Source organism: Herpailurus yagouaroundi, unplaced genomic scaffold (genome assembly GCF_014898765.1).
Source record: "Herpailurus yagouaroundi ecotype Mexico unplaced genomic scaffold, PumYag 163, whole genome shotgun sequence".
Classification (NCBI taxonomy): Eukaryota; Metazoa; Chordata; class Mammalia; order Carnivora; family Felidae; genus Herpailurus; species Herpailurus yagouaroundi.
Window position 1 is genome coordinate 32924049 of NW_024412404.1, and position 27921 is coordinate 32951969.

The 27921-nt window shown below is 38.9% G+C and overlaps 1 protein-coding gene across 11 annotated transcripts in view; it reads right to left on the reverse strand.

Moving 5' to 3' along the window:
• The window catches only part of CPEB3 (cytoplasmic polyadenylation element binding protein 3), a 197432-nt gene that overhangs the window by 36635 nt on the left and 132876 nt on the right, over nt 1–27921 (reverse strand). For 10 of the 11 annotated variants that reach the window (XM_040485860.1, XM_040485853.1, XM_040485851.1 and 7 more), the window contains 2 exons: nt 18942–19060; nt 4237–4351 (listed from right to left, as the gene is read on the reverse strand). In XM_040485860.1, coding sequence (XP_040341794.1) covers nt 4237–4351; nt 18942–19060 — 234 coding nt within the window. The remainder of the gene's footprint in view (nt 1–4236; nt 4352–18941; nt 19061–27921) is intronic. The other variant, XM_040485861.1, reaches the window with a different exon arrangement.

The following is a 27921-nucleotide window of genomic DNA, read 5'->3' on the forward strand; positions in this document are numbered from 1 at the left end:
TCCAATTAATCAAGTCAGTGTGCCAAATCTGGAGTTTATCTGGGACAACTCATACTGAACTTGGGACTTGTTCCCACTGAGAAACCTGGTTTTACCACTTCACAGAACAATAACAACAAAAAAGGATATGGTTCCAATACTATTTCCTAAATCACAAATCAGAATGTGATTCCTAATACATGTGAACTACCAGAATGTTTGTACAGAATGTCTAAAATAAGTGCTCTTAGAAAAATTCAGGATGCTAGCTAAATGTATGTCATATGTCACTGAATATTTACCTCAAATTTTTTGTATTGTTTTGTTTTCCTCCCAGAAAAGTCATCCTCACAGTACAGGTGGTGGGGTGGGGGTGGGGGCGGGGTGGGGGGAGATGGAGAAGGGAACTTCAGGGTCCATTACAGAATATTAGTAGAGGAGAAAAAGACAGGAAAGAATTATCAGAACAATAGGAAAGACAGGAGACCAAAGATGATGAGTAATTGGCAGGCTCCAGGGACTCACGTGAGCAATCTCTCAAGATTGATCTGTTCTGCAGGACCTGATCAGATAAACTGTCAGAAGGAAGTCATGATGTGGAAGATCAGCTCACATGTCCCTAACGAGAGAGGAAGTCTGAGGGTGTTCCAAACCTTATTAAAGTTAGAAGGGGATGGGTCCCAAAGCTTGATCCCCGAGGCAATCTTCATATTAGATATCTAAGCCAAGAATCTGGGGTCATAAACTCATGTTTCTAAACTGGGGGTGTGTACAGAGACCAGAAGCTTCATTCTCCACCTTTTCCTGATGGCCTATTCATAATCCCCAAGCCTGGCACTTATTTCCTCTCAGAGGAAAATAGGTCCTAATGCCACAGGGATATACAACAGGGCTATTTCTGTGTTGAGATTCAGGAAGATGTGCTGTTCACATTACTTGAATGAAGACTGGTAACATGCTCTTGTACTTTCAGGTGGAAGCAGGTAGAGAACCAGACAGACCACCCCTTTCCTGGCACTGACTCTGAAGAATATGCAGACCGTAGCCACACGACGGCATGGCGAGTCTACCTATAGCCTTTCCAAGGATGGGGGTGGGAAGTGGTGGGGAGTGGAAGGAGAACAAGACCTGAGAAACACCAAGAGACTTAAGGCAAACCGTCTTTGGCTTGCCACTGTCACTGACAAGAGGGATGGAAGGGAGGGACAAAGAGAGTAGGAATGTGTATTATTTAACCTAGAGCAACCACCAATCAAGCAATCTAACTGGGTAAACTCATCTAGATTTTCCATGGATATTTTCCCATTTTCAGGGTTAAATTTTCTAGACCTATGATTTTTTTCCCCTCCCAACATGAAATTTAAAAACGAAGGCTTACCAAAAAGACTGGAAGGATCTACTGATACTCAGCCAGGGCAATACTACTTAAAACAGGTTACCTTAATTCTTTAGGAGGGTTTGTGTGTTTCTGTTTGGTAGGATAAGGACTTTATTTAGAATAACTTATTAGGAATAACAGTCCCTGTCTTACAACGGTAACATATCAAAGAGAAAAAGCCTCACAAAATTCAAAGGAATAACTGTAGTTATTACATTTTATTCATTATAACATGTTAAAGGACAATTTTTGGCCCCAGGTAAGGTGAAAATCAATCTGGATACCTAAAAATCTCACATGTTGAATACTATCAACTATGTCTACTCCAGGATCACCTTGTATGTAGTGCCTGAGATAGCTTTAAGACTTTTCAGAATTCTATGACCACAATACTCCCTTAGAAGTAATAATAAATGTCCTAAAATACTTAAAAACCAAATTTGAGATCCAGTGTGTTAAAAAGTACAATTTAGTATCCAATTACTTCTGGATACTTCTATTAATACATTTCTTGTTTTCTTCTTTTCTGAAATCTGTGACTCTCTGTAGACGATGACCTATTTAACACGACAGTGGGATGTTCATTCAGTTTGGCATGACACATACTTGCTCTGTGCCAGTAACACGTGGATGCTCAATAAATGTTTATTGTTCAAGTGAACTGCATTGTATTCAACTCAAGACTGCCTAGCAAAGTCAAAATGAATTCCTTTAAAAATAGTCCTCTATTCCAAGGCACACACCAGTCCACAAAGCTCAGTGTGTTCCAAAGAAACCCAATTCTATGCACGTGGATAAAAGCTGCAGATGTTAACCCTTTTTGTTTAGATTACATAGATTCCAATCTCAAAGTCTTAGATAGACAGTAAAATTCTAAGATGCTAATACAGATTGCTTAGCCATCTAGAAACTAGCTACTCTTATGGGAGGTGTTGACATAGGGGAACGTTTTCATTAGATCAAGTGAATGCAGACATTATCCACAAAACTGCAAAAAAACCAATTTTACAACAAAAAATTTAGCTTAGCTCAAAAAAGAAAGAGTACCTCAAGACTTACAGCAGGTAGGCAGGGAACATAAAATCCCATTTCTGACTAAACAACCAAATATAATTCTTATCTAGTCCTAGGACTTGCGGCATCTTGTGAATAATAATGAAAATGGTGAATAATAAAAAAAGGAATTTAGTTTATACACTATTGTGTCTGTGACTTAAAAACAGACATAAAAGGTTAAAGCCAGTTCTGTTATTTTTATAAATGTGGGACTTTTTCTTTCAGAATTTATTTTTTCAGATCCCCATCTACAAAAGGAGAGGGGCTAAAATATTAAAACTAATTTGTGCTTGTAGTTAGCTGCAAAAAAAGAATAACTAGAATGCTAGCAATGAATATCTATTCTTTAAGAACACCTATACAAGTAAAAGACTGTCAAAGGGGATTCTTCTCCCTTTCCACTCCCAAACATAACACCAGTTAGAAAAAGACAGGAATATTCCATGCCCCCACCCCCATTTTTTTTTTTTTTTTTTTTAAAGCACAAGAAGTTTAGAAACAAAGAGCTGCATTTGCCCTCATCTCATAATGCTGTCCACATCCCAGTTAGCACTTCCTGGACTTTATTCTCTAACAGTGGATCAAGGCGAGACATCTCTGCCGCTTTGCTTTCTTACCCTCGGCACACTTTTCCACTAGAGTGAGAACAAGACCTAAAGATATTTGGCTTTCTGAAAAACTGTAAAGTTACAACCTTCACAGTCATAATTAATGTGTTTTAATGTCTTTCAAAATGGAATTATGGATATGTCTTTATATGGGTCTACAGAAAGCTTTGAGGAACAGACTGAAGTTGAGATTTGAATAAATGTGTTAAGAAATGTTGACATTTAGAATTAAGAAGTTATCAAAGTCAGAGACAAATAGCTGTAGGTACATTTTATAATTCTTTTTTCACAACTTGATTTTAATGATCACTGCTTTTTCTTTTTTTCTTGTCTTTTTTTTTTTTTTAGGTAGAGCTATGTCTGCTTGCTTCCAAATAACAGAGATCACACTGCACTTTTGCAACTGCTATGGCAATGGTAACGTTATCTTGTCATCTCATTTTTGAAAAGCAAACTCAATTATTTTAAGCACTTTAAAAACTCTGTTCTAACAAATAATTTTATTGTATTTTACTGGTAGAACACTGATTCCCCAACTGATTAGATCTGTCTTTGGACTTAACTATTGAACTCATTAGCTCAGCATCACTTCAAATGCCCCAGTCAATTATGATCTATCTGATTTCAGCAGGCACAATTATTTCATCATTGGAAAAGAACTTAAAAAAGAAAAAAATAGGGAAGCTTTTAAAAAGTCATAATAAAAATGCTCAAATACATAACTCATTTTTCAAAGTGCATAAGAAAAAATAGGAACCTGTTTCACTTAGGAAGATTCCCAGTTCGATTCCCAGGGACACAATTTCTAGCAGAGCAGCAGTTTGGCTTGTCACTGAGGGGTACACAGCTGTGGTGGACAGATTTCTGATGGGGTCACTGCTTTTTCTGTCACACATAACAATGCTGACTCGCATAAGAACGCATACTGACAAATGTATTGTTATTATTTAAAAAATATGTGGTTGAATATGACAGCACTAAATAGAATTCATCCTGTCAAAGTAACAGTTTAATGAAATTCACTCTTCTACCATAAGAAAATAAACCATCTGGGGAGAAAATGTTTAATCCTGAAAGAGTCAGTCAGCTCAGTGAAACTTCTTTTGGAGACTGTGTATAGTCGATCGGAAACCTAGAAAATATTGAAGACTACATACATATTGGGGATTTTGTTGTTGGTGGTTTTGTTGTTGTGGTGTTACTATTTCCACTCACCAGCTCGAAGGGGTCGTGGAACTCCCCCAACAAAGATAGTTTTTCTGGGGTCCAAAGGCTGAGAACCATCCATTACAAAGTCACTGTCACTTAGGTTCCATGGTCGAATTTGCACCTGAAAAAAAGTCGTTTACTTGGTCCTTACTTCATTTCCATCAACCCCAAATGAGAATAAGGTGACTAAAGACAAACCCACTGATTTGTGCATTTTACAACATACATAACCCAAACAAAATCCAGTTATAAATTTATGTAATCTGCATTAAGTGCCTTTCAACAGAACTCTTGGGGAATCTACTTACAGATACTATACTCAACACTCTAGACATAAACCTTCAGAAACGACCTGCGGTTTTGAGAAAAGGCAGTCTTTTAGAGACAGACTCTGCATTCTAAATCAGATCCATTTTAACACATGATAGACTGTTTACAACCTGTCACAGTTTAGCACTTAGCTTTTTAAGAGCTCACCTAAAGAAAGGGAACAGGAACATTAGGAATATTTTCTAAAAATTATCTATATGTCTGGCTTTTAAATTCTTATCAACCCCTAAGCTTGAAACATTTATCCTTCAGAAATGTGGTTTAACCCAAACGGAAGAAATGTGGTTTAACCCATCAAGTTAGCATGGAATTAATGGCAGTATCAAATACTGAAGCACACAGTGTTACCTATTTTTGATTTATCTGATTTTCTTAAACAAGTTTGGGTAAATAAAGGTGAGCCTTTAGAAACTGAAGTAACTTTTCAAAGAGTAGAAAAAGAAATCTTTATGAACATAGTTCTTTCTATTTGGTAATATCTCTTCACTGGTACTCTGACTTCCTGCCTACAAAAAATAAAGTATTTCATCAGAATCTTAACCTTAAAACATATTTGTTTCAATCCCTAACTCAATCACCGAAGAAGAGCTTAAAACAAACAAACAAACAAAAAAAAAAAACAAAAAAAACCCCTCCCACATCAAAAGGTGAGCGTCCGCACTGCCTGAGAATCAAGGAGCCACTCAGCCAGCCAGGTGCTCTGGGAAATGGTCTAGGTCTGTAGAAGCAGAGAACCGGGTCTGTCTTTATGGAACACACCTCTTCTTTACCCTCACAGATTAGGATAGGAAACTAAACAGCTGAATTTTCATTTCCTTAGTATCAACACAATTCTTCATCTTCCCCATTGCTTAACTGTCAACACTTAATGCAAAAAAACGCATAAGATGATTTCTTATGTGGCCTGACTTATATATCTAGAAGTACTCTCATTTGAAAGGTAGTAAACCTGTCAATTACGCTTTCAAAACACCTTGAGTCAACTCCAAAACTGGCACTGCTCAGTTAGAAACAGTCCATACATTCCTTATGACAGCTACAAAATTCACCCCCACCTAACTTTTTGCTTTTTACGACCTTGTTGCCTTCATCAGTTATCCAGAAGCAGTACAATCTCCATTTCTTCCCTAGACCCTGAAAACAGGGACCTGTTTGCAATTCTGTTAACATTGAAGCATTTGTTCCACTTTTTTATCATGTGAAAAAGAAAAATCTAGTTTTTCCGCATAACATTTGCTGGTCTGTGTGACTAAATTACCGTTCCCTTGACATTTACCACAAAGGGAGATTCACAAATACCGTAAAGCACCCCTTTTAAATCCCTTCATGAGGACCCATTATTAATTTTTAATTAAAAACATAATTTCTTTACATTATAAAAACAAAGATCCTAATATCACCAATAACAAAAAAGTAAGACATATCTTTTTCTGCACAGTCTTCTCTTCTTCCAGTTTCATCCCTGATAAATTGAAGGCAGCTTCAGGACCTGGTAAGGCAACTCCAATCACTCTACGATAACTGAATTTAATTGTGGGTCACTTTGTTTCACAAACGAAAACAATTCGCTTGTAGTATCCATGGTGTTCTGGTTTCATTTAATCAGAAGTACAGAAAATGCAGCCTTCTCTAATAGCTGTACGTTACTGCTGCTGAAAAGAACTCTGCAGAACATCTCAAACCTTCCTGCTGAGAGCCGTCATTACTGCCTCCTCTCCCGCCGCACCCTCATCTCAGTACATCACACATAACCCATTCCCTTAGCCTATTCTTGTATTATAGATTAGGTAAAAGTACAGGAAGAAGACTCAAGGACAGTAATGATTAAATCGTATTCACAAAACCTGCGTTTCCCAGCTGCCACCAGAAAACAGCTCCTCAGAGCTCCCACCCATACAGAATCAGAGAAATGTCAACATAGGCCAACATCAGCACATTCTTTTTTTTTTTTCAATATATGAAGTTTATTGTCAAATTGGTTTCCATACAACACCCAGTGCTCATCCCAAAAGGTGCCTTCCTCAATACCCATTACCCACCCTCCCCTCCCTCCCACCCCCCATCAACCCTCAGTTTGTTCTCAGTTTTTAAGAGTCTCTTATGCTTTGGCTCTCTCCCACTCTAACCTTTTCTTTTTTTTTCCCCTCCCCCATGGGTTTCTGTTAAGTTTCTCAGGATCCACATAAGAGTGAAACATATGGTATCTGTCTTTCTCTGTATGGCTTATTTCACTTAGCATCACACTCCAGTTCCATCCATGTTGCTACAAAGGGCCATATTTCATTCTTTCTCATTGCCACGTAGTACTCCATTGTGTATATAAACCACAATTTCTTTATCCATTCATCAGTTGATGGACATTTAGGCTCTTTCCATAATTTGGCTATTGTTGAGAGTGCTCAACATCAGCACATTCTACACACTAAGCAAAAAGTAATACTGAGGTACTGTTTTGCACTGGGAAGTTCCATTCACCCTGGATTATCTCTGAAATATAAGCCCACTCTCACACAAGGCATGTTCTCCAGCTTCTAAGTTAATTCTCAGCCCTCAGGGCCTGATATTCATATTTTATCTTTCTGACTTACTCTTCGAATACATTTTCTGGTCCTGATTTACATATATAGATATTTCTCTACTTTTTGAATACCATAGTTTTTAAGGTGACTCAAATATTTTATACAAAGGGGTGAAATATAAATAAGAGAACTTCTTTTTGATTATCTTTGTTTCTTTAATAATTATTTTTGAGAATGGATGAAATTACAATTCTTTTTTAATTCATCATAAATTTCTCTCAGTAAAACAACCATTACATATATAGGGATCACTGTGTGTGTGTGAGAGAGAGAGAAACAACTCTTTTAGTATGTTGTCAAATAGGCTATACTCTGGGCAGTAAGAGCCTCAATGTCCTGAGGACAAGTACAGGGGCTTTATCAGACATGGTGAAAATTCCCTTAAATGAGCCCGACATTGATTCCAACACTCTTTCCTGGAGACCACATTTGCTTATAAAGATCACTCTAGAAAGAGGCACCACCCATTAGCCCTTCAGCCATGCCATGTCCTTATAGCAGGAGTTACACAACACCAAACGTCTGTAGGGATGGACGTATAGCATAAATTTGCCAGTACCTAGGACAGCAGTTGGTAAGCAGGCAATGACACACTAGAGTAAACCATTCCTTTTAAAGGAAGCAGAGAAGTAGTTATCATTTGTGAATGTGTTGTAAGACTTTTCCATTTTTCAAGTTTAGCTAGAAATTCAGATTTTCACATGAAACTTCAAGATTTTAAAATGTTGAGAATGAATTCAAATGTTAAAATCACTGGGACAGGCTAAACAAAACTAACTGCAGGGGCACCTGGGTGGCTCAGTCGGTTAAGCATCTGACTTCAGCTCAGGTCATGATTTCATGGTACGTGGGTTTGAGCCCCGCGTCGGGCTCTGTGCTGACAGCTCAGAGCCTGCTTCGGAGCCTGCTTTGGATTCTGTGTCTCACTGTCTCTCTGCCCATCCCCTGCTCATGCTCTGTCTCTCTCTCTGTCTCAAAAATAAATAAAACATTAAAAAAAAATTTAAAAAGAAAACAAAACAAAAAAACTAACTGCAGCCCAGATCTATCCTGTGGGTCCCAGACTGTGATCTTAGACTAGAAAGGTTTACTTACCACACAGCTCTCAAAGTGGGAGAAAATACTAAAATGGTTGGTCTTTCCTTAGTTTCTTTTTTAAGCGTGTATTCCTACAGAAGCTCAGTGAGGACTGTGAAACTACTCTTTGGCTGAATTATTTGTTTTTTAATTCTTAAGAATTAATAATCGCTTCCGATTCTGTGTCTCCCTCTCTCTCTGCCCCTCCCCCGTTCATGCTCTGTCTCTGTCTCAAAACTAAATAAACGTTAAAAAAAAAAAAAAAAGAATTAATAATCTTATTGTGTAATTGCTTATCTCCAAAGGCAAATCTTTTTAAGGAAAAGGCAAAAACTAAAGATAAAGGTGATGCTATAAATATATCAATTTATGCCATATAGTAACTCTTCAAGAAACATAAAATAGTACTGAACGCACTCATTTTCCGTTTCAAGGTTTCCCAGTGTATGTTCTGTGAACTGTCAGTCTGTAAGGTGGCTCTGCCAGACAAGCCTTGCTTAGGAAAAGTTATATACTATCTCTTCCTTCTTGGAGTTTCAGGGCACCCATTGGTGTACATTAACCAAAAGCTCTAAGAGGTTCTACAGGAAAGAAATCTGATCAAATGTTGTTTTAACCCAGCATTTCCTAAATTATTTTCATGGAACCAATTTTTTCACAACACCTATTAATAAACACACTTTGGATAATACTGCCCAATTATATCTTACTTTTAGTATGTATCAAAATATGGCATAACAAGGTTGAACCAACTGAACAAAATACTGTAGAAACTTCACTCTAATCAAGGCCTTTTCTCACTTATTTCCTGCTATTGCTCTAAAAGGGTTGCTCTTGTAGAAGTTAACTTTAAATGGTTAAGAATAGAGTAAATATAAATAATGAATAGCTATTCAAAGAACTGAAAGTTTTCAGACTGAACTGCACAAAAGAGATGTTTCTCTATTTTGATATCAATGAGGAATAAAATAATTATAGTTCTATGTAAAAACTGAAGTTTCATTAATAGGGATAAGATCAGGCCACGTGCTAGGAAAAAAAAAGAAATAAAGTATGGGTCAAGTATGGGTCATTCATTTCTGACAAGGAGCTATAACATTTTCTAAAAAGCAAATTCAATCGCTTCTCGGCCTTTTGGCTAAGATCAAGTGTAAAAAGCAAATTCATTGAAAATTTGCAAAAGCCCCTAAGTTAACATTCAATATAAAATGCATTTTTATTATATCTTTAATAACAGGGTAAGAGAAAACACTTAGCTTTAATAAAACAGTTTTTAACATAAACCTTAGGGCTTTAAGTTTCCAGACATGACCAAGCCACCCTATGGCTCTAGAATTCTCTCAGTTTATACCCGTATTTAGAATTTACACATTTACCTATCAATAAATAATAGTATGTTGAGCTCATTTTGAACATCTCACTCTATATTTTGTCTTGTCTGGTCATCTCCTGGTTACAAACATCCAACACATGATCATCCTACTGCACAGTGCCTTCCTTTTCATCTATTCATCTCAAGGCAGCTCTGCAAAGCAACCAAACTGTTCAGAGTCAACAGTGCAATCTGCTGGCCAGCTCCAGAAACTACCTGATCAACCCCTTCCTGCTGTTTTCTTTCCCATAAATTTCCCATAAAGCACATGGCCTAGCCTCCTCACCCTCATCTCCTCTTTCTCATTTCAATACCCTTCAAACTCCTACTCAAGCTCTTCAGGAGAAGGCCTCCATTTTTCTCTCCCTAGTCCTACAATCCTTTCACCCTACATGAACCACAAAAGCAATACTGCAGAACCATCAGGACCACTCTCCCCAGCAAGCAGCAGTATCACCGCTCTTCTGACAGCCAGGATGAGTCAGCTGAACTCCAGGCCGCTGACATACAGCTGCAACAGCTCGGCTGGTAATGAACTCAGGCCCACCCCAGTTGTCAGCAATTCTATTTTAAGCATCACAGACCTCACAGAATGACTCGAGTGCCCCACAGTATCACAAACAAACTAGTTTGTGGTTTGTGAGGCATCTTTATCTCTTCCATGTATAAGGGGTTGTTTTTATTATTATTAACTACCAAAACTAATAGCCACAAATAATTGTGGTTTGGATCCTTCAAAGAACATTCATATTTGGCATCTCATTTCAACCTAATTTTTACCATACAGCTCCCTAACAAACAGGTCAGCCAATTTCCAGGAGTTTAGATGCTACCTATTATTCTCAAGTGCTGCTCTCCACCCGATGGAGACGGGGACATACCCTCCTTGTATCCTCTGGGGGAAGTGGCCAGAAAGGAACCTAATAGCTAATGGTTTCATTGCTCTTGATAAGACTTCTGAACCCTGGGCTGCTCTTGGGCCTACAGTCAGAACTCCACTGGGCCTCCAAACAAAAAACTGTAACTCTCACACTCAGACTATTCCTCCCATTCCTGAGATACAAATAGATCGCAGGCCCCAGAGAGCTTCATCAAAATAGGCAGGATTCTTCCTACAGTGGGTGCCAAAAGTAACCCTAGGAAATTTTCTCATGCCCTCCCAGAATGCTCCAGGTCTACCGCCAGGGTGAGGAAACAGTTCAGGTACTGAAAGGAAACCCTTGCCATCTTCAGTAAGCTGCAGAACCTACCTGATGCACACAGGCTTACAGCCCTTCAGCTATTTTTGAACAATTCATGTCACACTCTGCATACTGTTTCATAAGAGCATCCAGTAGAAAAAGCAGACCATGCATAAACTGTACCCTGAAAATGGTGATGTACAGCCTTGCTCTATGCTGGACTTATAAAGCCATTATCAATTAAATGCAATGATTAATAACCATACTTACAACCAGAATATTTAAGGGAATATCTTCTCTCTAAAGGCCTTCCTGACTCCCTCAGGAACATCTGACCACTTTGCCTTTGAGCCCCACCCCACAACTACTCCTCATAATACTTTTATCATACTTTGCCTCCTTATTTCACTTGGTATTTACATGTCTATTTCCTTCCACTGGGCTCTAGGGTGGAGAGCTAGGGTCCTCTAAGGCTGAGACCATATCTCTGTGTGGGTCCCAATTGCCTGGCAAAGTGCCCAACCCTTAGTGAGTGCTCTGTGCTCATCAGTGTTCTGGTGAATTAACAAAGGTTTTCCTGAGGGGCAGATGCAGATGCTACAAGATGTCCAGAATCTTCCCTTCTATAGCTCTCAGATTACTGAAAGCCTCCTTCCAGGGATAATGGAAATGGAGTGTATCTGGTCATCAGTGAGTGCCTCAGGGCTTGGCCTAATCAGCACAATTTCTGATGTCCCCCCCCTCCCCACCCCCACTGGGACCTACTCATTGATCAGAATTACCTAGTGCTCATTGTTGCTCCTGCTGTTCCTACATCACTTAGAAAACACAGGCATGATAGAGGATTTCCTTTTGAAGGAAAGAAGAAACTAGCACTTTTGAGCACATACACTACACCGCTATGCTAGGCATTTTTTTTTTTTTTAATTTACATCCAAATTAGTTAGCATATAGTGCACCAATGATTTCAGGAGTAGATTCCTTACTGCCCCTTACCCATTTAGCCCATCCTCCCTCCCACAACCCCTCCAGTAACCCTCAGTTTGTTCTCCGTATTTATGAATCTCTTATGTTTTGTCCCTCTGTTTTTATTATTTTTGTTTCCCTTCCCTTATGTTCATTTGTTTTGTCTCTTAAAGTCCTCATATGAGTGAAGTCGTATGATATTTGTCTTTCTCTGACTAATTTCACTTAGCATAATACCCTCCAGTTCCATCCACGCAGATGCAAATGGCAAGATTTCATTCTTTTTGATTGCCGAGTAATACTCCATTGTATATATATATACCACATCTTGTTTATCCATTCATCCATCGATGGACATCTGGGCTCTTTCCATACTTTGGCTATTGTTGATAGTGCTGCTATAAACATTGGGGTGCATGTGTCCCTTTGAAACAGCACACCTGTATCCCGTGAATAAATGCCTACTAATGCAATTGCGGGTCATAGGGTAGTTCTATTTTTAGTTTTTTGAGCAACCTCCATACTGTTTTCCAGAGTGGCTGTACCAGCTTGCATTCCCAACTATGCTAGGCATTTTAACACACTGTCACACTTGAACTCACTATAACTATTATGCTACAAACATTATACCTACTTTAGAGATAAGGAAACTAAGACTAAAAGAGTGAACTCAGAACTGAAAACCAGGTTTATCTGACCCAAAGTATGTGTGTGTGTGTGTGTGTGTGTGTGTGTGTGTGTGTGTGTGTGTATGTGTGTGCACGCACACACATACACACACACACACACTCTCTCTCTCTTTCCAATCCAATGATGTCCTGTTGCCTGCAAGACTCCTTGTCCTCCAGGTTACTGGCCACCAGTCATGCTTCCTGAGAGTCTCCTGAACAAGCCAAAATGCATTTTGATTTGTGAATGGTTAACTTCTCTTTTCTAAATTCATTCTACTCATTTTCAATGCGTTAAGAAATGGCTGATAGATTCTTCTTAAACCTGCAAATAAAACTAGCATTTAGAAAAGCTGAAGAAAATGATTTAGTAATGAAATTGGCACCATATTTTCAGCTATTTTAACTTCCAGGTTCATAGTCTCAAGCAATTGTGCTCTGCAGCCAGACAATTTTGTCCAATGTCTACATAAATGTGTGTTTGCAGCTCCATGGTACAAGGACAAGGCTGTTGTTACTGGCATGCTGATCACTAAAACTCTTGACAGTAATGTTCACATAAAAGTTCTACTTACCTAAGTTTTTCCTGGGAAGAAGCCTATTCTTTGAATGAACTTCATGGAATACTAATTCTACCAAAATCTTCACAGGAATAATCCCAAAACAGGTATATCAAATGGTGGCTTAAAAAATATTATACAAATTTATTTACTGCAAGACTTCTCAGAACCTTAATATATCAATTTTACCCAAAAGTTTTCGGCTATGGGACCTTTAATTAAAGGAACAAATGGATATAACGTGCACAAAGTTATCAACAAATGACATTTATCATTGCTACGAGCAAACCTTTTGTCAATGATCTTCTCAAGAGACCAGTGTCTGATGGGACAAGTGTAATTCATAACACACTTTGGAAAACACTAGATATGGTCCCTTGGAGGATGGTACTGGCTATTTTACACACTAGAAACCATTTCAGTAGATCAGAACTACAGCATCTTTTAGACCTCTCTAGAAAGGGATTATAGCTTCCAAAGACTCAAGCACTAAGAAACTCTGGACTCAATTGCAAATTCAGAGACTGGGGAGAGGGGGAAGGATTTATTATGAATAGGAGGTATTTCTCTCATTTTAGAGAAGAAATTCCTCCTTTGGAGAAATTACTATGATAGAAGGTGCCCAAACCACAAATTTAGACCAAAAGGAACAAAAAATAAAATAAAATAAAGATCAGAAATGCTGAAGGTTTCTGAGGAGGGATATAGTGAATCTGATTTGACTGAGCCAAGATAAAATTATAGTTATTGTCTTAGGAGGTGGTAGGTGGAGAATGAAAGAGTTTAAGTAAATATACCACAAATCCAAAGGCTGAGGCCATCAATCAAGGTGCCCTGTAACTTAGCCCCTACTTAATTTTCCCAATTTAATTCCCCTCTACTCCCTTTCACACATTTGTGCTCCATCTAACCAACCTATATGTTCTCCACTCAATCTGCGGTTTCTCTTTTCTGTGTTTATGCTGTTGCCTTTCTCTGAAATGTCTATTTCCCACACTTCCACACCCCCACCTCTCCCCTGGCCAATCTCCAAACCCTTTTCATCTTTCAAGGCCCAGTTTAAATGACACTTCATCCAAGAAGCTTTCTTTTATCACTCCAGGTATATATAAACTCTCCAAAGCACTTAATCTTATCTTCATTGTATTTGATATTTTTCCTAAATTTGACAAATATTTGAAAACCTGTTATGTGCCAGGCTCTATAGGTTTGTGTATTTATTTATATACTTGTTTTATCTACCCATTATACTATTAACTTTCTGAACACAGGGTTTTATGTCTGATTCATAGTAACCAGCTCTAATGCCTTGCCCATAGGAGTCCCTCAAATATGGTATAAAGGAAGGCCAGCACATTATTTTTTAAAAATATGGCTGAATGTGGGCTGAAGATAGCTATAATAGCAGGTGTGAGTCACTATAGGTGGTATAGTGATCAGAGAAGGCTTCGGGAAAGAGACGGCATTTGAAAGGGCCTTAAAATCAGTGTAGCAAAAATAAAAAATTAAAAAAAATAAGTGTAGCAATCAGAAACTGAAATGGGAGCCGAAATATTTCAGTTGACTGGAAAAGGGGTTCAGAAGGAAAGCAGAAAAAAGAAAGGTTGGAAAAAAACTTCAAATCAGACTGGGAAAGTCTTAAGTCCCAGGCAAAGGGATCTGGACTGTCTTTGTACTAAAGAGGAGTGATTCAAAGTGCTGGAGATCCTATTGATACATAAAGGGGAATAGGAAAGACAGAATTATAGACAGATTGGACAGAATAAAAATTAAAAAACTGAGCCAGCATCCAACTGGTTTCCAGCTTCTTTGCTCCCAACATTTTTTCCCCCAATTTTTGTTTTTCAAATTTTGAGTGGATGACCATGTTACCTGAGCAACAGGCTCCACAAGTGACCTGACACAAGCACACTTCGGTTTGCTAAGATAGTTTTAAATATACAGTTGACCCTTGAACAATACAGGTGTGAAGCACGCAAGTCCACTTATATGTAGATTTTTTTGATTAATACAGTATACTACATTTTTCTCCTCATGATTTTCTTAATAACCTTATCTTTTCTCTAGCTTACTTTATTCTAAGAATATGGTATATAATATATATACAATAGGTTTAATCAGCTGTATATGTTATTGTTAAGGTTTCTGGTTAACAGTAGGATTTTGGTAGTTAATAATATTTATGGGGAGCCAAAGGTTATATGTGGATTTTTCAACTAGTGGGGTGTCAGCACCCCTAACACCCCTACCCCACTGCTCAAGGGCCAACTGTATAGAAAATCAATCGGTCATATTTCAGGATATTTATAAATTGTGATTATGTTATAAATTGTAAGGAGGAGGAAGCAGGAAACTTCTATAATACTCCTTTCAAGGTGTTTACTATCCCACATCTCTGGCCAAAGTGTTTTAGAAGGTAAGAGTCATAAAAATCTCCTTCCACACCTCTTCTTAAAGGTTACTGATTTTTAGTCTCTATCTCTGTTAGACTCTAACAGGTTTCCTGCTCTATCAGTTTGCTGTTTTGTACCTTCAGGTTCAGTCTATTTATACATTCAAAAGTGAAGTCACCTTGACAAAAGGGACCACTGTCACAATGTCTGTCCACTTCACTGGAAGCCTGGACAAGAACACAGCTATCCTCTGGGATGCCTGGAACATCTGAGCTACGGAATTCCTTTTGCTGGAGGAGAGGTCAAAATCACACATCTAGGAGCTTTGCAATAGTTCCTGCTGTTGCCCATTTGTCTACCCACTCTTTGGAACTGAGAAGTCAATTAATCAAGCTATAAATAGTGTCTTCTGTCATCTTTAAGGATCAGACCTATACATACATAGGGTAGTCTAAGTAGAGTTATTTAATGAAAGGTAATCACTGACCAAAAATACCTCCTAATACTATCTGGAATCCACTGATTTGGGATTTGTTGAGTTAAAAAACAAACACAATCTTAGAAAGGTGAGAGGGAACCTTGCTATCAGGCTCTGTATTAGGAAAACAATCTGATTAACCTAATCCACACAAAGGGAAAGGGGGTTTGATCTGGGGGAACAGAATAAGGGAGAACGTCAATGGATAGAAAATCTGTGAGGTCATTCTGGAACATTGTGTATTTCCAAGGAGAACTCCAGAGAGGATCAGAGAGAACTAAATAACAGAATGAGGGCACTAGGATCCTGAAAAGTAGCCAAGCCAAGAAGTAGAAAAAGCCATAGCTCAGAAGGTTTGGTGAATGAGTTCCAAAGGTTGACTTTACCTTGAGTTATTGCCAAGGTCCTCATTTACTCCCAATAGTTCAACCCAGCTCTCACTTTCTGTGGGAGCATCCAAAACGAGGTGGAATGTACTGAAACCTGGGTGGGGAAGTGTGGCCAAATGAGGCTGGGAGTGATAGATGTGGAGCTAAAGCCAACAAAGAGAAGGTTTCAAAAATGGAGCCAAAAGAGCTGGAACCCAAAATGGGATCCAGTTCATTAGAATTATAGGTATTTGGGGACTTTTCTGTTTCCCATCCTGAGTTTTATTCAAATTGTTTATGCTGGAAATTCTGAGTATGCCTGGGTTAAAGAAATACGTAATCAGCAGCCACCATTCAGAATTCACCAAGCTCCAATAAAACTGTTTCACTTGAGTTCAGAAAATGAAAACTGCAATAAGGCAGAAATTTGCAGAAACACAAACAGTGAAAGTTAGTTTCCCCATAAACATTTCCAAAACAGATAGTTACACTAATTATTTTTCAAAAGTCCTTCATGCTCAGGGTAATAAATGTATTTGGAGGGAAAACAATCAACATACCACCTCCATCTGCAACCACCACTGCTCATTCCCTTCTCAAGAGATGTCCAGTCCTGGTGAAGGCATGCCCTGAGAAGGCGTATTAGCCTCCTTTTCCCACAGAGCAAGTGACATGATACTTCCAAGGTACACAAGCTCATCTGCTCGTCTCTGGTCTCCTCCCCTCAATTCAACAGCTTCTTAGTCTACTTTGGGTGTAACTATCTTCATGTGGATCTCTATCACTCTGCTTTTTTTTTTTTTTTTAATGTATAAATCTATTTCTAATCCTCTCTTATGGTGGCAGAGGCTCTCTGGAGGTTAACCATTTACCTTTCAGACATCTGACTCTGCCAAGTTGGGATCGGTCTTTCTAATCTCACACTATTCCAAAGAGATTTAGAAATGTTACTCCAGCTTTCTCATTATGTGTTCAGAGGAAACACTACACCCTCCTATTCTAGCCACAGTGTACACAGCCTTTCCTCAGCTTAAATTAAGACCGAAGTTAGCAAAGGTTCCCTACTCTTTTTCCCCAACTGCATAGCTACTCTATCCAAGTCTGCTAACTGCTATAAAAATTTGGTAATGGCCCCAGAATGTGAAATACGTGGTGGCACTGTCACACTTGCTAAAATCCTTGCTTCTTCTTCTGCATCGATTATTCTATAACCCAATATCTCCATTCTTTGTAACTCCTCTGCTTTCCATGCTGCAGTCTCCCCCTTATAGGTGGACAAGTCCCAGCGCCATTCTTCTGCAGCCAACTATAAACCCTGCTCTAGATGCCACCATTCTTTTCAGTAGATGTTACCCTGTAATAAGCTCTAATGTTGCTCTCCTGACTATAGCACCATACGGCTCTAACAGCATCATCCACTTACATCTGCACAAGTACCAAGTGCTTTCACATTCATTTTCCTCTTATCTGAGCTGCTCAACATCGCAGAGAGAAACCATTATTCCTGCCATTTTATAGATGAGGAAACTAAGATCCTGCAAGGATTAGGTGACTTATTCTGAACCAAGCAGATAATTTAAATGCTAGAGTCAAGATTTCTACTTCTGGGGGCACCTGGGTGGCTCAGTTGGTTAAGCGTCCGACTTTGGCTCAGGTCATGATCTCACGGTTTGTGAGTTTGAGCCCGGCGTCGGGCGGGCTCTGTGCTAACAGCTTAGAGCCTGGAGCCTGCTTCAGATTCTATCTCTGTCTCTGCCCCTCCCCTGCTTGCTGTCTCTCTGTCTCTCTCTCAAATATAAAAGATAAAACATAAAAAAAATTTTTTTAGAAGACTTCTACTTCTGACCCCAACTCTTTCCCCATGCACATTTCTGAGAATAAACTTAACTGCCAAGCAAGCCCCACATTTGGTGTAAGTCTAACAGGGGACGCTGCAAGCCCCGGGAGAGATTCCTGCCTCGGTCCCTTGGTCCATATCACAATTTTTACTCTATTTCCCACTCCTAGCACCAGCTCTTGACACACACTCATCCCCTTCCGAATTCCCTCAATCCTCTATCTGCCATGCTAACCAATTTCTTTTTTTGTTGTTCTGAATACAGCCTTGCCCCTTCTTCACTGATAACCCCTGTCAGGAGAAAGTAAGCAGTCTTCATCTCTTACCCAATGACTTACTCACATGCTTTGGCTCAGAAACCACAACCTCTTAACCATGAACTCTGTATAAATGTACATTTGTTTATGGTCTGGGGTTCATGTTCTCTGTCCTTGCCCTCTCCCTCTCCCACCCTGTTTGAAGATATCCATTTTAGAGTGTAAGCTCTAGGTAAGCCAGTTGTAGGTACCACTCACAAAACATTGCCAATTATGATCTTTTTTAAAAAAAATAATAAATTGCTCCTGTCCTTGATCTGAAAAATGACAGAAACCAGTTGCCAAAACCACTTAGAGCATTGTTTACTTCAATTCAGAGTTACTGAATAGGAATTAGCTTAAAAGAGCTGTAAAGGGAAAGACAAGGACACATTTGTTTACACGCAGTCCCAAAGGTATAAAATGAAATACTGAGTAATTTGTTATTAGCTTCTCATCAACAATAGTCCAGCTCTATTGCATAGCAAGGTCACCCCGGGTAAGAGAATCCTAGTTACCAGCATTCCCATTACAAAAAGGAGGCGCTCAGCTATTCCGAATGCATATGTGCTCTGGAAAAGCAACAGCTGGCTACATATTACTTACTGGCTTATCCTTGATGGTGGGGCTTGACACACACAGGTACAGTTTCCCGTCTTCTTCCAGGCAGGCATCTATCAACGCTTGCACTGAGCTCTCCTCCTGGAACAGCAGAAAGGCATAGCCTTGGGAGGACAAAAACAAAAGGATAGAGGGAAAAATCAGTAAATTAAACTCAAAGTACCAAATAAAAATTTATCTGTTGTTTCACTTTGGCAGATTCTTACTAGAATCCAAGAACCTGAAATGGGACACAGGGAAGTAAAAGTCATTGAGACCCTCATATGCCAGGCATTGGATTAGGTACTCACTGACACGGTCTCAATTCTTATAATTGCTCAGAGAAGCAAGTTCAGAACTCCTCTATGGAATTTCCATGAAATACAAGCATACCTAATTTTATTGAGCTTTACTTTATTGTGCTCTGCAGATACTGAGTTTTTTGTTTGTTTTACAAATTAAAGGCCTGTGGCAAACCTAAGTCAATTAAGTCTATGGAAGCCATTCTCCCAAAAGCATGTGCTTACTTTGTGTCACTGTGTCACATTTTGGTAATTCTCACAATATTTCAAACTTTTTCATCATTATTATTGTATTGGTCATGGTGATCTGTGATCAGGGATCTTTGATTTATTATCATGATTGTTTTGGGGTGCCATCAACTGGGACCATAGAAGACGGAGAACTTAAATACTGTGTGTATTCTGACTGCTCTACTGACCAGCCATTCCACTGTATCTCTCCCTTTCCTTGGGCTTCCCTGTTCCCTGAGACACAAACATAATTTCAATCCCCTGAAATCAGGCCAACTAATAAACCTATAGTTGCCTCGAAGTGAAAGGAAGGGTTGCACGTCTCTTACTTTAAATCAGCAACTAGAAATGATTCAGCACAGTGCAGAAGACATGTTGAAAGATGAGAGGGGCCACAGGTTAGGCTCTTGAGCCACTTAGCCAAGTTGCAGTGCAAAGGAAAAGTTCTTGAAGGAAATTAGAAGTGCTACTCCAGTGAACACATGAATGATAAGAAAGCAAAACAGCTTTATGGTTGATATGAAGAAAGTTCTAGTGGTTTGGATGGAAGATCAGAGCAGCCACAACTTTCCCTTCAACCAAAGCCCCATCCAGAGCAAGGCCCTAACTCTCTACAATTCCATGAAGACTAAGAGAGGTGAGGAAGCTGCAGGAGAAAAGGTGGAAGCTAGCAGAGGTTAGTTCATGAGGTTTAAAGAAAGAAGCTGTCTCCATAACATAAAAGTGCAACGTAAAACAGCAAGTGCTGATGTAGAAGCTGCAGAAGTTATCCAGAAGATCTAGCTAAGGTTAATTCACAAAGGGGGCTACACTAAAAAACAGGTTTTTCAATGTAGATGAAACAGTCTTCTATTGGAAGAAGATGCAATCTAGGACTTTCATAGCAAAGCTTCAATGCCAAGCTTCAAAGCTTCAAAGGACAGACTCACTCTCTTGTTAGGGGTTAATGCAGTTGGTGACTTTAAGTTGAAGTCAATGCTCATTGACCTACAGGCCTTAAGAATCATGCTAGATCTACTCTGCCTGTGCTCTATAATACAGGAACAATAAAGCCTAGTTCACAGCACATCTGTTTACAATATAGCTTATTGAAATGTTAGGCCCACTGTTGACCTACTACTCAGAAAAACAGATTCCCTTCAAAATGTTACTGCCCATTGACAATGCACTTGGTCACCTAAGAGCGCTGATGGAGATGTAAAATGAAATGAATATTGTTTTCATGCCTGCTAACACAATGTCCATTCTGCAGCCCATGGATCAAGAAGCCATTTCAACTTTCAAGTCTTTTTTTTTTTTTTTTAATGTTTGTTTATTTTTGAGAGAGAGACAGAGTGGGAGCAGGGGAGGGGCAGAGAGAGGGAGACACACAGCATCCAAAGCAGGCTCCAGGCTCTGAGCAGTCAGCCCAGAGCCCGATGTGGGGCTCGAATTCGTGAACCTCGAGATCATGACCTGAGCCGAAGTGGGACATTCAACCAACTGAGCCACCCAGGCACCCCCAACTTTCAAGTCTTATTATTATTTTTTTAAGTTTGTTCCTTTTTTGTTTGTTTTTGTTTATTTTTTTATTTTTGTTTTTGTTTTTGTTTTTTTTTAGTAATCTCTACACCCAATGTGGGGCTCAAACTCAACGCCAAGATCAAGAGTTACATGCGTCGCCAAATGAGTCAGCCAGGTGTGCTCCAAGTCTTATTATTTAAGAAATACATTTCATAAGGCTGTAGCTGCCAGCGATTCCTCTGATGGATCTGGGCAAAGCAAACTGAAAACCTTCTGGAAAGGATCCACCATTCTAGATGCGATTAAGAATATTCGTGATCCATGGGAAGAGGTCAAAATATCACCATGACAGAAGTTTGGAAGAAGTTGAGCCCAACCCTTATGGATGACTTTGAGAGGCTGAGGACTTCAGTGGAGGAAGTAACTGCAGACGTGGTAGAAACAGCAAGAGAACTAGAAGTGAAGCCAGAAGATGTAACTAAATGGCTGTAATCTCATGATACAACCTTAACAGATGAGGAGTTGTTTCTCATGGGTGAACAACAACAAAAAAATGGTTTCTTGAGATGGAATCTATTTCTGGTAAAAATGCTGTGAAGATTGTGGAAATGATAACAAAAGATTTAGAATATTACATAAACTTAGCTGATAAAAGCAGAGGCAGAGTTTGAGAGCACTGACCCCAATTTTGAAAGAAGCTTTACTGTGGGTAAAATGCTATCAAACAGTATTGTGTGCCACAGAGAAATAATTTGTTTTGGTGTGACAAAGTTGTCTTATTTTAAGAAATTTCCAAAGCCATACCAACCTTTAGCAACCACCACCCTGGTCTGTCAGAAGCCATGAACACTGAGTCAAGATTCTCCACCAAAAAAAAATTACAATTCACAGAAAGCTCAGATGATGGTTAGCATTTTTTTTTTTTAGCAATAGTCATTTTTAATTAAGGTATGCAGATTTTTAGACACAATGCTATTGCACACTTAACAGACTACAGTATAAACATAACTTTTATATGCACTGAGATACTAAAAAATTCATTTCATTCACTTTATTGAAATATTTGCTTCATTGTGGTGGTCTGAAACTGAACCCACAATCTGCATAGTATACCTATAGATCTGGTCCTCCTGAGAGCAGGCAGACTCATCACTGGCCTGAGCCACAACCACTAGTCAAAAAACAAGCATCACCTGCCCTCTAACTTCCCCCAAGCTTTAGGTTTGACACATGCTACAACATGGAAGTACCTTGAAAATAGTATGCCAAGTGAAAAGGTAGGCACAAATATCGTATGATTCCATTTATATAAAATGTCCAGAATAGGCAAATCTATGCAGACAAAAAATAGATTAATGGTTGTCTAGGGCTAAAGGACTAGAGGGAATAGGTACAGGGTTTCTTTTGGGGATGATGAATATTTTCTAAGATTGATTGTGGTGATGGTGGCATAACTCTGTGAACATATGGAAAACCACTGAATTTTACAAGTTAAATGGGGGAACTGTATGGGTGTGAATTATAGCCCAACAAAAGCTGCCTCCCCCAAAAGGCCCAATAATAACGTAGGGTTATTTACGTGTTATATTTACATGTATATTTACATGTTATTTCTGGTGATGATGCTTTCTTTCTCCAAGGATACACTCCTATCTCATGACAGAGTTACAATAAACATGGATACTAGCTGCAGAACTTCCACAGAGACAGCCAGTTTGTTCACTTTGATTCAGTAAGATTTACTGAGCAACTATTACAAGTAGGATACAATCTATGGCTTAGGAGAAAAGTGAGATGGAAGAGAGTAGGTTCCTACTGTCAAGAGACTTATGTGGTAGAAGAAACATACATTTAGACAATTAACTATTTGCTACAAAGCTGAAGGAGATACGTGGGAACAAAAAGTGCCATGGTAGCCCAGAGGAGCAAGGACTCTGACTTGAGAGAATCAGCAAAGACTTCAAAGAGATCAACAGACGTTCAAGGGACCAATTCTAGCATCTGCTACCATGCTGGCATTCATGAATGGCAGCTGAGCAAAGGCCCATCATGAGCTAGTCTAAGCTTGAGTATCCAACTATTTGGCCTCTCTGCAACCCCTCTAGCTTTGCTAAGTCTCTCAGCTGTCACCTCCACTCCCAGCCCTGCTACTGATCTCAAAAAAAAAAAAAACCAGAACAAAACAAAACAAAACAAAACAAAATAACCATCACCAATATGGTTCTACTCTGGTGCCAGAAAGGTGTAAATGGTAGAGAAGGATAAGAACTTCCAAATTCAGAAGATTCTCACACATCAAACAAAGATATGAATCAACTGGCCTAGAAGCAAAGCTCTTGGGAGTCCCGGGCAGCACATAATGACAGCAGCAATAGATAATGAATAATGGGTACTTTTTAAAAAATCTTTTTTCCCAATTCTTTGGGAAACTATACAAAGTATCCAAGCGAATACAGCACAAAAAGGTCAATCACTACCATCTAAGCAAACACAGAAGGAAACAGATCAACCACTACCTGGCACACCAAGAGTGGCCAATGCAACTGGCTGAAGCCAGCGCACAGGGGACAGCACCAAGCCCATGGGAGCGGGTATGTAGATACAACAGGGAGGCTGGCTAAGTGATAGGACCCAGAGCTGTTTTCTGGGCTCTGCTCCCAGGCTAGATGGGTCAGAGGATTCAGCAGGTGGCTAGGCAAGAAAAATAAAACCTAACTGCAAACTAGAAAAAAATATCATTTCTTCATATCTTTTCTCTGTTGGAAACAGTATCAAACTATCACCAAGCCCCAAGGAATCTATTAAAAATTCAGTGTTTTCATTTAATGTGAGAACATTAATTCCACTTGCCAAAGTGAATATTAGAGATGAGTGGGTTAAAAAATGCAAATCATAAAGAGGAGGTCTCAGCATGTCCTCTCAAACCTCCTGGCTCACCATGTGAAATCCTGGTACAGATGGTCCACAAAGGTCCTAAGAGGCACACAGGCTATCTTGTTCTTGGAGAGGGCCCCATCTGTGTACATTATGCACAGGCATATCAAAAAGGCCTGGGGATGGGGCATGCTCACTGAGCTGAGGCTTTCTCCAGCTCCTTGCCACCAGAAGGCCACCAGGCTGACCGCATTTTTCTGGCACATCACTGTACACCTTCTGAAATCTTCCACATCAAATCCTGCACAGATCTCAACTTGGGCATCAGAGGAGAGGGAGTGTCTCCCCATAGCAGCTGAGTAGCTACCACAAAAGTGGGCAGATCTTCAGTCATGCCTCTCTCACAGCCATAAATGTCACCATTAGCATTAGAGTATAAACAATGAGGAGTTGCAAGTAAAAGCCTACCACAAATATTATTACTGAGAAAAATATCTACAAACAGCTTCTTTTCCTTTCCCAAACGGTGGCCCATAACATTTAACCAACTTCTTCAGGATAACTTTTATAGCAAGTCAGCTTTTATAATAAATCATCTCTACTCCCTCACCAGCAAGCTGCCACTCGCAGTAATGACAATACTCTCTTAGCATTACAAAGTGGTGTGACTCAAGTTCAACAATTTCCTTCAACCCTACTTCCTACCTTGGGCTTTCTAACCAAAACAAAATTCACCAGAGACATCCCAAATCACTCATGAACAGTACCTTCACCTACTAAAAACACCTTCTGACACCTCAAGGTCAACCAAACCCAGATGACAACAGAAATCAAGAGTATTAAAAACAAATCAGGAATGAAGAATCCTTCAAACATATTTCCCTTTTGATCTTCAGAAGTTTAAGGTCAAAGCAAACAAAGTAGAAAAAGATTCCTTCTAGAATAACAAGGTCAATGTGAGATGAAAATTAAATCAATTATTTGCGAAAAGTCAAATTCCACATGTTACTATGAAAAGAGTTCTGGACTAGGAGTCAGAAGGTCTGGATTTAGATCTAAGTCCTAACATTTACTAGCTGTGTGTAATAATAGCTAGCATTTATTGAGCATCTATTATGCACCAGGCACTATTCTGAGTGCGCTCTTTCATCATCACACACATCCTATAAGGTAGGCATTACTTTTAGTTGTTTTACAGTTAAGGAAATTGCACAGAGTGATTAAGCAAGTTGTTCAAAGTAACCTAGCAAGTGATGGAACCATGAACTTGAAAATCAACTTAAACTTTCTGAGTCTTGGCTCTTTTCTCTGTAAAGTGAAAAAAAAAATAAGTCTTTGTCCTCATTATCTTACAGAGATGTTGTAGGTTATGAAATAACACACATAAAGGTACTTTGTAAACCAGGTATTGTGCAAGTGTCAATTTTTCTTTTTCTGCATTTTCAGTTACTTGTGTGATATGTAAAACTGAGTTTTGCATACAATCTCGTTATAAAAATTAGAGTTCAAATTAATGATATGCACTTTCCACTGGGCATTTCCAAGTGTTTGGTGAATAAAGTGCAGTAATCTAGATACTAAAGAAAAACTTTAAAGCTATTTGAATAACAGGCTGAACATTACCATAAAGAAATGATAAAAGTGACGGAATATTTTGCTTTCATATATCACTAGCCATCTCCACCAGGAGATAGAATTATCAGATGTGGTATTATTTGCTGATTCTAATACATTCTTTAAATAAAAGACTATCTGGGGCACCCGGGTGGCTCAGTTGGTTAAGTATCTGACTTTGGCTCAGGTCATGATCTCACGGTTGGTGGGTTTGAGCCCCATGTCAGGCTCTGGACTGACAGCTCAGAGCCTGGAGCCTGCTTCAGGTTCTGCATCTCCTTCTCGCTCTGCCCCTCCTCCACTCACACTCTCTTTCTCTCACATAATAAACATTAAAAAAAATTTAAATAAAAGCCTATTATGCCTACAAATCAAGCTCCTCAAACTGTCACTGTTGGCAAGTTCTTCTATTAGTATGAAAGGTATATATATATATATATATATATATATATATATATATATATATATGCTTGGAAAAAAATTATTAGCTCTCCTGTTCTCCCTTGCCCTCTGAGCCAGTAAGAGATAACAGGATCATAAAACTCAAGTTTCAGAAATGGCGGTCTTGTTTGCCACATACCTGAAGAGTGTGGTGGGGCTTCAGAGATGTTGTGAGCTATGGGAGGTCCTCAACTCAGAGCCAGTCTGTGGATGGAATTATGGGCTCCAAGGGAAGCAACAGGAATTCTTAGCACTATCAGCATCATGACTCTGGGTTGGGCAGAATGGATGGCAGGAAATTGCTTGCTTTCCCTTTCCCATTGGTGCCAAACAGGTTGGGGGAGGAAGGGTACAACAGTGAGAGATTTTTGGACAAGCCTGGACTGACCACACTTCTCCAGGGTAAAGAGGAACAGGCAGGTATGAGGTTGTGGGGGGAGGGAGGACTCAACTGGGATTATTCCATTTTATTTGGCCAGGTTTTTGCAGGGTAAATTTAATTAAAAGATTATTTTTCTTTTAATACCTGAGAACACACTAAGTATAACAACCTCCAAAATATTCTTGGCTACCTGTCAAAAACAATGCTTTCTGAGCTCTTAAATACATAATTTTTCCTGTTATAATTTTTTATACTTGATCCCCATAACAATCACCACCAACTTCACCACCACAAACACCAGTTACTAAGTGCTTACAGTGCACCAGGCACTTTGCTAATAATAAACACTTTACATCTGTCAGCTCTTTTCATCCTCACAGTTATTCTATGAGGTAAATACAGGTGTTATTATTATCATTTTACAGACAAGGAAACTGAAGCTCCAAGAGGTTAAGGGATACCTCAGAGATTAAAACCTAGAGATTAAATTTGGAATTAAAACCTACATCAGCTTTTGGAGTCCTCATTCTTAATCCATTGTATTTTTTTATCCATTTTTTTCATTATCCATCTTTATCTATTATACTGTCTCACCTAAAAATGATGAGGCAAAAATTTCAATATCATTAGCAAATAGGGACTGGCCTAGTTATTATACATTTATTGTTACCTTTGTTACAGTGATCATTTCACAGAAATGGTAGAAAGTAGCAGAAAGTGGTCACCTGTGCTTCAATCCTAAAATATAAGGTCTATGCAATATATTTGCTGTAAATAAAGCCCACAAAACTAATTTAAGAAGAATTGCAATGATGAACTTCAAAATCATCAGAAGTTTAGATTTAGTTTTATTTAGGTCAAATTGTCATATTTAATAAAGATGCTTATTGGCTTTCAATGTATTTTTAGGTTGTGTATTTAGAATGAAGGTACTTGAGGGAGTTAAAGAGCAGATCTCACTAAATTAAATAAGATTTTAACAAAATTAATATCATCGTCCCAGTAATAATTGACTTAAGCAAGAATCATCAGTGGATTCTAAAACCACTGGGTGAATTTGGGAAGGGATACAAGATATTCAACATATTCTTAAAGTATCATTTTACAGATTATTCAGTATTTGCAAAGGGAGGGAAAGGCACTTTTAAAATGGAGGAATCCTGGAGTGTCTGGGTGGCTGAGAGTTGAGTGTCCAACTCTTGATGTTGGCTCAAGTCATGATCCCAGGGACATGGGATCGAGCCCTGTGCTGGGGCTTGCATTGAGTGTAGAGCCTGCTTGAGATTCTCTCTCTCCCTCTCCCTCTCTCTCTCTCTCTCTCTCTCTCAAAGAAAAGAGAAAAAAGAAAAGAAAAGAAAAGAAAAGAAAAGAAAAGAAAAGAAAAGAAAAGAAAAGAAAAGAAGGAATCTGGCAGACAACATCTTAACCAAATGATCAAACTTAACATCACCAACAATAGGGCAAACTGATTTAACATGCACTATGTTAACTGACTTAACATGTACTCCTGTACTATGTCCTTCTTAGTGCAGCACATCATCTACATACTCTTCCTGCTGACAGTGTTTTACTTGAATCTCATTATGAGGAAACAATCAGATTAATTCCAAATTAAGTGATATTCTATAAAACATCTGAC